General features: G+C 44.0%; 1 protein-coding gene across 3 annotated transcripts in view; it reads right to left on the bottom strand.

Annotated features, from left to right (window-relative positions):
* Nucleotides 1-15,344, bottom strand: part of TBCD (tubulin folding cofactor D) — a 353,196-nt gene that overhangs the window by 244,409 nt on the left and 93,443 nt on the right. For all 3 annotated transcript variants that reach the window (XM_073606952.1, XM_073606954.1, XM_073606953.1), the window contains exon 14: nucleotides 9,530-9,624. In XM_073606952.1, the coding sequence (XP_073463053.1) occupies nucleotides 9,530-9,624 (95 nt within the window). The remainder of the gene's footprint in view (nucleotides 1-9,529; nucleotides 9,625-15,344) is intronic.

The raw sequence follows: 15,344 nt of genomic DNA, 5'->3' as shown, positions 1-15,344 counted from the left end.
AGCGAGATAGAAACTGACACAGAGAAAAAGGAGTCAGTTCTTCCCCCTTGCTGTGAGTGACAGGTGATTTACATATCTCATGCACCAGCATGAGAGAGGCATTCTGTGTACTTCACATCCCCCCTCCTTTCTTCTCCAGGTCTCCCAGGATTGGCTGCTCCACACCTCAGCATGATTAGGCATGCTGAAGTCATGTGGTGACCTTTCTGGGTTGTGACTGGATGTTAGAGATCATAGCAGAAGTTCAGTGTAAGAAATACACAGGAGAAAATGCATGTTGACAAGGGGAGTGTAGAGGTGGGCGGGGAGCCGACTGACATCACGACTCCACCAACCGAGCTCCAGACAACAGACCCACCCACAGAATCTGCCGTTTTTTTGGTCTCATAACAGACAGAGGGGAGACATTTGACAGGTAAAGATACATGCAGGAGGCATGTATATCTTTATAGATAACCACTATGGCAGTAGTTTAGAAAGGATGAGAGTGGGTTTACATCCACTTTAAGCTACCAAGGGCAGGTGCAGACCGGCAAGAAGGACATTCCCACTCCTGTAGCAGAAGATGCAAGTCTGAAAAGGAGGTTAGCACATTGCTAATATCCACAATGCTCAGACTGAACATGATTCTGCCACGGGGTTCTGACTGAGCAATCTCCAATAAAGTTTCTTGTGGATGACACCAGCATCATGCGACCCTCCTTATCAACTGGCAAAGAATTGTATTATTCTCATAATAATTATTATTAAATAGATGTCCTGAGCACCGCACCAAGTCAGGAGTCCCCCATCCTCCCTTACATCAGTGCACCCCCCACCCCACCCCCCTTGTGCTGCTGCTGGGAAGAAGCTGGGGTGGAGCTGGGATAGAGGGCTGAAGTCTGTTGAATGTGCTGAGATGAGGGTGTGCTGCCAACTGCTGAGACAAGGTGGAGGCAGAGAAGAGGGGGCTGCCACAGCTGCAGGAGAGGTGCGAAGACCACATGAAATGGCCTGGATGGCCGGATTCGGGTGTATTGACACATGTGCCTAGAAGTTATCTGTACATCAGAAAGTGCAATCAACATCCTTGCTGAATGACTGTTAAATGAACATATATCAAACAATAAGCAACTTACAGATAGTATTGTGTTTCATCAGTCATTATGAGTCACCTATAGGTGTAAGGCAGCCCATACATTCATCATGTGCTATTGTGTTCTAACGACAGGGAGCTTTTGCTGCCGTCAGAATACAACAATCAGTGCTGCCGGCTATAGCCAGTGGCCCTGATCGACTGGGAAAAACCAAACAGGCTGGTTGGACAGAAGTCAATCAGTAGACCAACTTCTGTACAAGCAGGGTGCTCATAAATGGGATCGAAATTTGACCATTTCCTGATAAACCGGCTGCATTTCGATCCATGTATGGCTGGCTTAATTCATAAGAAGAGCAGGGAAATACAGAAATTGCCCATCAAAAATACCATGTAGGTACCCACCAAGTCTTTTATCAGATTTCTCATGTACAGAGGCAACACACACATTATTATTATTATACAGGATTTATATAGTGCCCACAGTTTACACAACTCTTTAAAATATAAAGGGGGACAGTACAATTACAATACAGTTCAATACAGAAGGACTAGGAGGGCCCTGCTCACAATCTAAAGGGAGGGGGTGGTGGTACAAAAATTAATAGCTGAATGGAGATGGGGTAGGCTTCCCTAAATAAATGAGTTTGAGGATCGCCTAAAGGCGGACAGGGTAGCAGCTGACTGGACAAACCGGGGCCGAGAGTTCCAGAGAATGGGAGAGACTCTGGAGAAGTCCTGGAGGTGAGCATGGGAGATGGTAACAAGGGAGCTGGAGAGCAGGAGGTCCTGGGAGGAGCGGAGAGGACGATTTTGGGTGATATCTGTAGATGAGGTTGGTGATGTAGCTGGCGGGTGATGTTGTAAATGGACCTTGTATGTTGTGGTTAGTATTTTGAATTTTATACGATGGGGTAGGGGAAGCCAGTGAAGAGATTGGCACACATAATGATGGGACAGCTCCAAACACAAAGGACAAACATGACCAACTGCTGATCAAATGCAGAGATTCTCCCACCAGCTGGAAAAACTCTGAATGAGATATCACACACAGGCCATTATGCAATTTTCTTTCCTTCAATAACAGGTCGAAGGTTGCATATTTTAGGGTGTCCACTTTCTAAAAAGGGGTCATATTCTAGAAATGGGTGGGTAATTTTGGGGGTGTTTGTACTATCCCAAAACATTTTCCCAAAACATTTAGATTTTCTTCCTTTCTATAGTAGAGAAGAAATAATTAAAGCAGAGTTCCACCCAAAAGTGGAACTTCGACTTTAAGCACTCCTCGCCCCCTGATATGCCACATTTGGCATGTCATTTTTTTTTTTTTTTTTTGGGGGGGGGGTGTACCTTATTTTTAGTGGGACTTCCTGTCCCACTTCCTCCTTCCTCTTTTTGGCCGCCTAGGTGACTCCTCCTCTCGACCTAGGCGGACCTCCCTGCCAGCGATCATCTGGGACACAACACAGGTCTCAGAAGATTGGCTGGCCAATAGAGCACAGTGCGCGCCCGGCCGTGAGTGGGTGCCCACAGTTGCTATGACGGCGCTGAGGAGAGAGCCTCCGGGCGGCCGCATCGCTGGACCGTGGGACAGGTGAGTGTCTGTTTATTAAAAGTCAGCAGCTACACTTTTTGTAGCTGCTGACTTTTAATAAACTAAAAAAACAGGTGGAACTCCGCATTAAGGACCACCAAAAGAAAGATCTGTCTCAAACAAATTATATAAAATTTATTTGAGCACACTTACAAGAATGAGTATTTGTCAAACTATTACAGCATTGAAAATTAAAAAATGGCCTAGAAAAGAAAGGGGTGTAACATGTTGGTATTGACATGGTTAAGATAGATCTGAACCATAACTTGTTGACCTTTACTTTGCTCAAGTACCATGTACTGAAACAATTGCCATGGTTTGTTTTCCACCGCATCTGTAAACGAATCCCCCTTCTGAATTGGATCTGAATGGGACAAGGCTACCTCCAATCAGTCAACCCAGAAAAACAGAAAAGCCTCGCTTACACTTGCTTCAAAATGTGGCATTTGACACGCTTTTTTAAAGCGCTCTGAATGCCAATCAAAGCTCCTGTCACCTTACGGTCCTGGTTCACACGTTGCATTCACTTTGTTTAAAAAAATTATCCCTCCTGTCACCCCATGCTTCAAAACGTCTCCAAAGCCTCCATAGAAGTCTACGACAACGCTTGTTTTAAAAGCTGCAGGTGCTGTGAGGGGCTTTTATGCAGCTTTTTGTTTTGGAGGTATTTTGGAGGTATTGCAGCTATGAGATATCCCAGGATGCACTGGGAAACCAACAAGTGAACCGGAAAGACGTCATCAGCAGTCACTTCTGTTTCATGTGTATATATTCTGGGAGCGTCTGGTGCAGACATCACATCTGGTGTGCAGCGTGGAGCAGCAGGAAAGTTAGAGAGGTCCGGACTGGAGCGGAGCAACTAGCAAACAGCACACGTGGTGTGCAACATGGGAACGCTATAGTACAAGGTGAGCGGGGAATGGAGAGAGAGGACTGAGAGGCAGAGGATCAGCAGAGCTGGGGGATCAGAGCAGGAGAAACTAGCAGATGTTACATATGGTGAGCAGCGTGGGTGCAATATAGCGGGAGGTGTGCAGGAACCTGGAGGAGGATCACAAAACCAGAGCATCAAGCAGATCTGGGGGCTACTACTGAGTGGGGGGATCAGCAGAGTGGGGGGTTACTACTGAGTGGGGGATCAGCAGAGCTGGGGGGTTACTACTAAGTGGGGGATCAGCAGAAACGGGGGGGGGGTACTACTGAGCAGAGGATCTGCTAAATGAGGGTAAGAATAGGCTGGGGATCAGCTGAACAGGGGTACTAATGACCTGAGAATCTACTAAGTGGAGGCAGTACTGAGCAAGGGTTCTAATAGGCCTCTTTAAAACAAATACAAAATCAACACAGGGCATTTGCCAAGCTTCAAAAGAACATCACAGAAGCATCAAAAACACATGAAAAAAAAAAAGCATGTTGAAAGTGGTAGGCACTTTAAAAGAGAGGTTTAGGTTTTGTTTTTTAAAATCATACCAATGCTGCATCTGTACCCCGCCGGCTCTAAGGCTAAGACTAAGACTGAGCGATTAAACACTGCGGATTGCTCGGTTCTCAGAGCGCCGTGAGCAGATAGCTGGTGACTGTCAATCACCGGCTCTCTGCTCCCCCTCCCCCCACGCTCACTGGATTGCTGTGCTGTGGAGGGGGTGGGAGCGGCTGGGCTCAGGCTCTCAGTGGCTCGCTGGGAGCCAGAGCCAGGTGCCGGTCCAGGTAGCTGGGTGGATCCCGACCACAAGACGGCTTTAGCCTGCTATCTGCTGAAAACTGGTCACAGGTGCGCAAAATGATCTGCACTCCTGTGATCCCCAGAAGTACAGCCAAACGAGCTTTCCCCGTACTGCTCCTTTAATGTATGTTAAAGTTGAAGCAAGTGTAAATGCGCTCAAAAAGACGCAGTCCTTTTCCTTTTCTTTTTTTATGCAGACCTAGATGGACTCGGAGGTATGGGGATGTAAACTGACACAAGTCTGATTACACCTGCCTGTCCACAAAGCTGCATGGAGCTTCCGATCAGGTCCACCTGAAAAATGGACTTGCAGACTTGATCAGAATGCCCATGTGAAAGGGCCCTTATATGAGATTTAAAAGAAATGTAGAGAGAGTGACTGGATTTAGACCTACTACAGCAGGCCACACACCTTGAGGACGTATTGCAATCTGAGAACACAGTAAGGGCTTATTTATACGTGCTTCAGCTTCACCACACATTAACGGTTAGTTTACACTTGCTTCAAAACAAGGCTTCGGATAGGCTTTGTTAAAGCTCTCTGAACGCCAGTCAAAGCTCCTGTCACTAAATAAACAGGTTAGCTTACAGTCCTTTTTACACCTTGCTTTTGCTTGGCTTCAAAAATGGTACCTCATGTAGCTTTAGTGGTGCTTCAAAGCGTCTTCATAGAAGTCTATGGCAAAGCTCGGTTGAAGCCCCACTGAAGCCCCACCAAAGCCCCATTAAAGCGCCACAGAAGCCCCACCGAATCTCCATTGAAGCCCCACCAAAGCCCCAATGAAGCCCCACCAAAGCCCCAATGAAGCCCCACCAAAGCCCCAATGAAGCCCCACCAAAGCCCCAATGAAGCCCCACCAAAGACTCATTGAAGCCCCACCAAAGCCCCATTCAAGCCCCACCAAAGCCCCATTCAAGCCCCATTCAAGCCCCATTCAAGCCCCATTCAAGCCCCATTCAAGCCCCATTCAAGCCCCATTCAAGCCCCATTCAGGCCCCACCAAAGCCTCATTGAAGCCCCACTGAAGCCCCACCAAAGCCCCATTGAAGCCCCACCAAAGCCCCAATGAAGCCCCACCAAAGCCCCAATGAAGCCCCACCAAAGCCCCAATGAAGCCCCACCAAAGCCCCACCAAAGCCCCAATGAAGCCCCACCAAAGCCCCAATGAAGCCCCATTGAAGACCCATTGAAGCCCCACCAAAGACTCATTGAAGCCCCACCAAAGCCCCATTCAAGCCCCACCAAAGCCCCATTCAAGCCCCACCAAAGCCCCATTCAAGCCCCACCAAAGCCCCATTCAAGCCCCATTCAAGCCCCATTCAAGCCCCATTCAGGCCCCATTCAAGCCCCATTCAGGCCCCACCAAAGCCTCATTGAAGCCCCGCTGAAGCCCCACCAAAGCCCCATTGAAGCCCCACCAAAGCCCCAAAGTCTCATCAAAGCCCCACCAAAGCCTCATCGAAGCCCCACCAAAGCACCAAGCAAAAGCAAGGTATAAATAGGACTATAAAGCTAACCATTTTATTTAGTGACAGGAGCTTTGACTGGCGTTCAGAGAGCTTTAACAAAGTGTGTCTGAAGCCTTGTTTTGAAGAGTAAACTAGTTCTTAATGACATTATCATGATGGTGGTAAAATGGAGAAGAGGAAGCAGACGACGGCTCAGGTGCAAACATTCATCCGGGGTGTGTACACCATTTAGACAGAATTAGAAGACCAAGATGGCAAACACAATACAAGCAATGACGGTGCATTTATACACATCCACAGCATACTTTTGCTCTGATACTTGGCCCAAGGCAAGATAAACCGAGCGTATGGCTTCAGATAGCTACAGGCGACACAGCCTGTGGAGGAATGTGGCTGCAAACAATGGTTTTACAAATTATAATGAAGAAAGAATTTCAGCTATATGTCGCCAATGAATGACATTCAGCATTACACACGGTGTTGTAACCTTAAGCTATGCTCGCAGAGCCCGTCTAGCGTGTAACTGACGTCTGCCCTGACATCACCCAACTGCACAAAATGGCATGTTCAAACTTGCTGGCCCTACGTTCAAGATGGCTTTCCTAGAAAAGGAGACTTTCTGGTGGCCCTGGTGAGAAGGCCTCAATTGTGGCATGACTTTGTGAAAGCAGCACAATGTAACTGAAACGCCCTATAGCTATAAAGGAGTGGTCCCACAAAGACAAGAGGTGCCATTTTTACAATATTTTTCTACAGGTGACATACCTGGTTAGGCGTTTTTACATTTTTCCACAATATACAGTAAGGATGGAAAGTATTCAGACCCCCTTAAATTTTTCACTCTTTGTTATATTGCAGCCATTTGCTAAAATCATTTAAGTTCATTTTTTTCCTCATTAATGTACACACAGCACCCCATATTGACAGAAAAACACAGAATTGTTGACATTTTTGAAGATTTATTAAAAAAGAAAAACTGAAATATCACATGGTCCTAAGTATTCAGACCCTTTGCTGTGACACTCGCATATTTAAGGTGCTGTCCATTTCTTCTGATCACCCTTGAGATGGTTCTACACCTTCATTTGAGTCCAGCTGTGTTTGATTAAACTGATTGGACTTGATTAGGAAAGCCACACACCTGTCTATATAAGACCTTACAGCTCACAGTGCATGTCAGAGCAAATGAGAATCATGAGGTCAAAGGAACTGCCTGAAGAGCTCAGAGACAGAATTGTGGCAAGGCACAGATCTGGCCAAGGTTACAAAAAAATTTCTGCTGCACTTAAGGTTCCTAAGAGCACAGTGGCCTCCATAATCCTTAAATTGAAGATGTTTGGGACGACCAGAACCCTTCCTAGAGCTGGCCGTCCGGCCAAACTGAGCTATCGGAGGAGAAGAGCCTTGGTGAGAGGGGTAAAGAAGAACCCAAAGATCACTATGGCTGAGCTCCAGAGATGCAGTCGGGAGATGGGAGAAAGTTGTAGAAAGTCAACCATCACTGCAGCCCTCCACCAGTCGGGGCTTTATGGCAGAGTGGCCCGACGGAAGCCTCTCCTCAGTGCAAGACACATGAAAGCCCGCATGGAGTTTGCTAAAAAAAAAACACCTGAAGGACTCCAAGATAGTGAGAAATAAGATTCTCTGGTCTGATGAGACCAAGATAGAACTTTTTGGCCTTAATTCTAAGCGGTATGTGTGGAGAAAACCAGACACTGCTCATCACCTGTCCAATACAGTCCCAACAGTGAAGCATGGTGGTGGCAGCATCATGCTGTGGGGGTGTTTTTCAGATGCAGGGACAGGACGACTGGTTGCAATCGAGGGAAAGAGGAATGCGGCCAAGTACAGGGATATCCTGGACGAAAACCTTCTCCAGAGTGCTCAGGACCTCAGACTGGGCCGAAGATTTACCTTCCAACAAGACAATGACCCTAAGCACACAGCTAAAACAATGAAGGAGTGGCTTCACAACAACTCCGTGACTGTTCTTGAATGGCCCAGCCAAAGCCCTGACTTAAACCCAATTGAGCATCTCTGGAGAGACCTAAAAATGGCTGTCCACCAACGTTTACCATCCAACCTGACAGAACTGGAGAGGATCTGCAAGGAAGAATGGCAGAGGATCCCCAAATCCAGGTGTGAAAAACTTGTTGCATCTTTCCCAAAAAGACTCATGGCTGTATTAGATCAAAAGGAGCTTCTACTAAATACTGAGCAAAGGGTCTGAATACTTAGGACTATGTGATATTTCAGTTTTTCTTTTTAAATAAATCTGCGAAAATGTCAACAATTCTGTGTTTTTCTGTCAATATGGGGTGCTGTGTGTACAATATGGGGTGCTGTGTGTACAATATGGGGTGCTGTGTGTACATTAATGAGGAAAAAAATGAACCTAAATGATTTTAGCAAATGGCTGCAATATAACAAAGAGTGAAAAATTTAAGGGGGTCTGAATACTTTTCGCCCCCACTGTATAATTGCTTCTCCTGTTACCTTTTTTGATGCTTCAACGCTTTGTTCTCACACATTTCACCTGTTCAGATTTTGCGGATGATCTGTACATGCGCTGAAACACATGTCCAGAACACAATTCGGGCAGCACAATGACTACGTGGTTAGCACTTCCACCTAGCAGCACTGGGGTCACTGGTTCAAATCCCAACTACGATACTACCTGCCTGGAGTTTGCATCTTCTCCCTGTGCCTGTGTAGGTTTCCTCCAGGTACTCCAGTTTCTCCAAAGACATGCTTGTAGGCTTTATTGGCTCCTGTCTAAATTGGCCGTAGTATGTGAATACCAATAAATCTATAAGTGAAATTGCACTGACAAGCATACAAGAAGCTGCAACAACAATCAATATAAAATTGTGTACAAATAATAAAATTGCCACTCTAAACTAACAATAATTAGAGATGCACCAAAATTTAGGCGGCCAAAACATACTGGCACTTTGCCGATAAGAGAAAAACGCTTTAACCGTGATTTCACCGCAATTTTACTGTGCTTATAGTATGTTTTACATAAGGTCATATGACTCAAAAACCGCATCAAAACATGTAACACGCATGCGTTCTTGTTGTGTTTTCTATGCATTTCAAATGGGAGGTGCCAGAAATGCAGCAAGCAAGATTTTTAATACCACAACAAAAGTGCAACAGACCAGCGTAAAGACATACTTAGACTTTAAAGGGACACATTTTTCTTGAGCTTTTCTTGCGCCACTTGCACATGATACTCCTGTTTGAGCATCTATTTTTTCAGCCTTTTTTTTTTTTTATGTATTTGCGGGTATTTTCATGCACATGCGTTTGAGCATTCTCACGCAAACTTATTCTCGCGTCAAAGACCTTGTTGCACAGTGTGCTGGAGATGCACGAATCACAAGACCGGCTGCACTGAATTAGAAGTGATTTAGCCGGTAATACAACTCCTAGATACTTATTAAATATAAGGTTTTTTTTAACAGGATCTCTCACGGGAAGTCAACCGTGCATCATAAAACATTACTTCTCAGAACTAGAGCTTTAGGTCTTCAGTTCTAACAATCTCCAAAATGGAATCACATTATGTATTTTCAGAGAAAAAAAAAAAAAAAAAAGCAAAAAGGCCAATGTGGCAGTTCAGATTCAAAACAAAGTATGCAAATTCAAAGAGAATTTTTACCGTCAGGAAGTCGAGATGGAAGCAGCAACCCCCGCCGGCCCAATTCGGCCAGAGCCAGACATCCCCCATGCCAGGCGTTATTGGTTTCCTGAAAACTAAAAAGAAAAAAAAAAAAGAACACAAATCATTCTATTAGCATTTACTGTGCGATAAAATATACATCTGACATTCACTAACCAATTAACCAGTTAGATGTACTCTACTGAGGTGGAGTGGCCTTCTCATCCATGGCTGGACTGTTTTGCCAAGCACAGTGCAAATATACAGCGGGTAAAATAAGTATGGAACATGTCACCTTTTTTCTAATTAAATATATTTCCAAAGCTACTAGCGACATACAATTTTCCCCACGTCGGTAACAACGCATGCAATCCATACATACAAAGACACCAAAACATATATGTTCAGAAATTAACTTATGTGTAATAAAATGGAATGACACGGGGGAAAAAGTATTAAACACACTAGCTGAAATGTATTTAAAGTGGAGTTCCACCCACTTTTACAACTCTTCAGCATCCCTCACTAAACTGCGCACTGTAAACAAATTGAATATTTTTTTTATTTTTTTTCTCAGCACCTACTGTATATCTGCTGTATTCATTTTTCACTTCCTCCTCCCTGGCCGCGGCCCATCGCATCATTTCCTGTTTGCAATGCCTTCTGGGAAGGGGCGGCAACTTCCTCTGACACTGCCTTTGCTATGGAAACCTGACCTGTAACCTCTGACACTGCTTGTGCTGCACTGAGCATGTGCGAGATCTGCAAGGATGAGATCCAGGAAGAAATACAGTCTGGCTTCAGATGCCCACACTTAAGATGGCCACGGCCTGCTGAAAGTTTATAAAATAACAAACTACTGCTATAAACTAACAAAACAGACCTTAGTTTACAGACTAACTTAGAATACATTAAGCTTGTGTATTATAGGGGTATTTTTATTTAAAAAGTATGATTTCGGCAGGAACACAACTTTAATATTTGGTACAAAATCCTTTGTAGTTAATGACAGCTTTAAGACGCAGGCCCCTCTATGGAGAAACTAGTCGCATGCGTTGCTCAGGTGTGATTTTGGACCATTCTTCCACACAGTCTTCAAATCCTGAAGGTTCCTGGGGGCCTCTTCTATGAACTCTGATCTTTAGTTCTTTCCATAGATGTTCTATTGGATTCAAGTCAGGAGGTTGGCTGGGCCATTCTAGTAGCTTTAATTTCTTTCTTTTAACCCAATGGAGAGTTTCCTTGGCTTTGTGTTTGGGATGATTGCCTTGCTGAAATGTCCTCCCTCGTTTCATCTTCATCATCCCAGTAGATGGCATCGGATTTTTTATTAAGAATGTCTTGGTACATTTTTCCATTTATCCTTCCTTCAATGATATGAAGTTTGCCAGTACCATATGCTGAAAAACAGCCTCGCCAACAGCATGACGTTCACACCTCCAAACTTCACTCTTGGTATGGGGGGGTTTTGGGGGTGATATGTCATGTGACCTCCAAAAACATGGTGTGTATTATGGCATCCAAAAAGTTGAATTTTGGTCTCATCTGATCATTTAAAAGTTTAGAAAGCCTTCTGTAACCAATGCCATCAGTATGTTTTGCAACAATAAGGTTGCGAAGGTCTGGCTTTTACCCATCATGAGATGTTTCTTGTGGGACACCTTGGTAAAGAGACACCTTTTTATAGGCCATCAGTTGAGACTGAACCAACCGATATTAATTTGCACTGACAAGGGGCAGGATAGCTTTCTAATTACAGATACAAGTCGGGTAAAAATACTGCACTTGCTTTGGGTCATTAGTAATAAAATAATTAAGTCAGATCTTGATAGTCAGCCTCAGGATCTCCATCTACAAAGCCAGCGTCGACAGCCTGCGATATGGTGAGGGCACCCTCATGAAGACGAGAGCAAAAGTATTTGTTATCACGGGCTGAGACTTTCCACCATGTCTGGAAATCTTTCACTGATGAGCTAGTGATTCTTTCCTCCCACACAGAATTTCATAGTAAAAAGGTGACTCAATTATGAAATCGAGGAAAAATTGATTCAATGATTTGGACTATAGTAGCCAGACATTTAATCTTGTGTCTCCATCAACTATAGATCTAGAAGTACAGGCCAGTGCATGTAAACATCAACAATGGAGTAATATAAAAGCTCATCCTAATCGTGATAGTTAAGCAGTCAGATTGTGTCTGCCCCCTATCCTCCATAGAGGTAGGTTCTTCACAAGAAATAATTTTACCCCCAAAAAAGCTCTCCAGCGCTCAAGTCTGGGGGGGGGGGGTCAGAGGCAGATAAATATAACCATCTTATAGCAGTCTCTTTAGGCTTGGGCCTCCCACAGGTTTGATTCAGGCCTTGCTGCCCACTCCGGACATGGGGGATTCTAGCAGCTGCTCATCAAAATATAGGGGTGCACCAGTCTTGTGAATCACTTTTTTTTTTTTTTTTTTTATCTTTTTTTTTTTTTACAAACATAAAAGTACATCAGCACAGCCAACACCTGGCTCTAGCACCAAAGAAAGGTCCCACGCAGGGGTCACAGGTAGGTAACGTAGTACATAGGGATGGCAGACATTCTACAAATAACATAGGCGACCATCATCAATTAGCTGGTATGGCTCATGCTCCAAGGTTAAACCTGCATCCAACTAACCCCCATGACTCAGTATGCTGTAGAGGGCTGACCGCTTGGATCCTCACGGGAGGCCGGCAAGTACTAGGAGAGTATCCTAATCAGCTGCAGCGGTAGCGAGTTTAGCCAACCACTTAGTCCACACTCCATTATATTTTGTTGGACATCCTTTATGTATGTAGGCGTCTATGTATAAGGGTATCACATTATTTGCCAGTGTTTTCCAGAGACAAATAGAAGGAGGAGCCTTTCTCCAACATAGGACGATGGATTTCCTGGCATAGAACAGCAAGAGACCCAACAAGGCCCCTTGTGCATTACTTTAAGGTTATTTTACCTTCATGCAAAAACCTTCTGTATGCAGCAGCCCCCACCCCCAATACTTACCTGAGCCCAATCTTCCTCCAGCACTGTACACCAGAGCCTCAGCTCTCCCTCCTCATTAAATAAAATAAAGGTGAGGTGCTACAACCCAGTAGGATAAGGAGATCTTCCATAGCTGCTGGGTGCGGAAAGGCAGTCGTACAGCTGCAATAGCAATTAAAAAAAAAGATAATCCGTAACTCCTTGCTTGCTCTTTAAAATGAATTGGTTCCCATAAAAGACAGTGTCTAGTCAGCAGATGTTAACGCGTTTCAGCCTTGTTCACACCAAAAGGCCAAAACGCGTTAACATTGGCTGTCTAGACACGTTTTTGTTTTTTGGAGAAGCAATGCATTTTGAAGATTTTAAAGAGCAAGCAAAGAGTTGTGGCTGAGAAAGTCAATCACTGGCAGTGAGCCAATGAAGGGAGAGAGGGGAGGGGCCGAGTCGCGGGTCTGTATGTGAATGGACACGCAAAGCAGCAGCTTGGAAGCGAGTCTGCTCAAGTGCCCCCACAGCAAGCTGCTTAACGTGGGGGCACTCGGTGGGAGGTAGGAGCCAAGATCACTGAAGAGGGACCGGAGAAGAGGAGGATCTGGGCCGCTCTGTGAAAAACCATTACACATGGCAGGCAAATAGAACATGTTTATTTTTAATGTAAAAAAATTCAAAGCTTTAAATATCACTTTAAGTGAACATACATTGTATAAAGCAAAAGTGGATATTCTCATAAACCAGGCTGAGGTGAAAGCAATTAAACACGAGGCAGAAAACAGCTTCAAGAGCCACCTCCAACAGTACTCAAGGCGGGCATAGGTGACATCATGACAGAAGCAGAATCTAATGCATTTCGAGGGTTATACCATCTTCCTCAGGGCTGAGTAGCTGAAAGTATAACCCTTGAAACACAATGGAGGGAGATTTACCAAAACTGGAGTGCGCAAGATCTGGTGCAGCTGTGCATGGTAGCCAATCAGTGTCTAACTTCAGCTTGTTCAATTAACCACTTGACAACTGGGCACTTAAACCCCCTTCCTAACCAGACCAATTTTCAGCTTTTGGTGCTCTCACATTTTGAATGACAATTACTCAGTCATGCAACACTGTATCTTTATGAAATTTTTGTCCTTTTTTTCACACAAATAGAGCTTTCTTTTGGTGGTATTTAATCACTGCTGGGTTCTTTATTTTTTGCGCCGTAAAAGAAAAAAGACCGAAAAATCTGTAAAAAAATACATTTTTCTTCATTTCTGTTATAATATTTTGCAAATTAGTAATTTTTCTTCATATATTTTGGCCAAAATTTATACCGCTACATATCTTTGGTAAAAATAACCCAAATCGGTGGATATTATTTGGTCTTTTTGAAAGTTATAGAGTCCAAAAGCTATGGTGCGAATATCTGAAAATTGATCACACCTGAATTACTGACGGCCTATCTATTTTCTTGAGACCCTAACATGCCAGAAAAGTACAAATACCCCCCAAATGACCCCTTTTTGGAAAGAAGACATTCCAAGGTATTTAGAAAGATGCATGGTGAGTTTTTTGAAGTTGTCATTTTTTCCCACAATTCTTTGCAAAATCAAGGTTTTTTTTTTACTTTTTTTTTTTCCACAAAATTGTCATATTAGCAGGGTATTTCTCACAGACCGCATATGCATACCACAAATTACACCCCAAAACACATTCTGCTATTACTCCTGAGTACGGCGATACCACATGTGTGAGACTTTTGCACAGCGTGGCCACATACAGAGGCCCAACATGCAGGGGAGCACCTTCAGGCGTTCTGGAGCACCCAGGCCAATTTTGACATTTCTCTCCTACATGTAAAAATCATCATTTATTTGCTAGAAAATTACATAGAACCCCAAAACATTATATATGTTTTTTTAGCAAAGACCCTAGAGAATACAATGGCAGTCGTTGCAACTTTTTATCTCGCACGATATTTGCGCAGCAATTTTTTTAACGCGTTTTTTTTGGAAAAAAAACTGTTTTGTGCTTTACAAAAACCAAAACAGTAAAGTTAGCCCAATGTTTTTGCATAATGTGAAAGATGAAGTTACGCCGAGTAAATAGATACCCAACATTTCACCCTTCAAAATTGCACGCGCTTGTGGAATGGCGCCAAACTTTGCTACTCAAAAATCCCCATAGGCGACGCTTTAAAATTTTTTACTGGTTACATGTTTTGAGTTACAGAGGAGGTCTAGGGTCAAAATTATTGCTCTCGCTCTACCGATCGCAGCGATACCTCACATGTGTGGTTTGAACACCGTTTTCATATGTGGGCGGGACTTACGTATGCGTTCGCTTCTGCATGCGAGTACACAGGGACAGGGGCGCTTTAAAAATTTTTTTTTTTTTTTTTTATTGTTCATTTTACTTTATTTATTTTAGTTTGATGCTTTTTTCCAAAAAAAAAAAATTTTGACCACTTTTATTCCTATTACAAGGAATATAAACATCCTTGTAATAGGAATATGGCATGACAGGTCCTCTTTACAGTGAGATATGGGGTCAATAAGACCCCACATCTCACCTCTAGGCTGGGAAGCCTGAAATTAAAAAAAAAAAAAAAAAAAAGATCCTGGCTTCGATCGTAGCGGTGAGTCGATAGAAGCACCGCAAGGCGGCGGGAAGGGGGGACGTCCCCTCTGGCCTCCCGTAAGAACGATCAAGCAGTGGAACAGCTGCTATGATCGTTCTCATGTTGTAGGGAATCGCCGGCTGAAAAAGCTGATATCTGAATGATGCCTGTAGCTGCAACCATCATTCAGATATCTCCGCACAAAGTCAAGGACTT

Source organism: Aquarana catesbeiana, linkage group LG12 (assembly GCF_042186555.1).
Source record: "Aquarana catesbeiana isolate 2022-GZ linkage group LG12, ASM4218655v1, whole genome shotgun sequence".
In the NCBI taxonomy this organism is placed as follows: Eukaryota; Metazoa; Chordata; class Amphibia; order Anura; family Ranidae; genus Aquarana; species Aquarana catesbeiana.
This window is presented reverse-complemented; position numbering and strand designations above follow the sequence as displayed.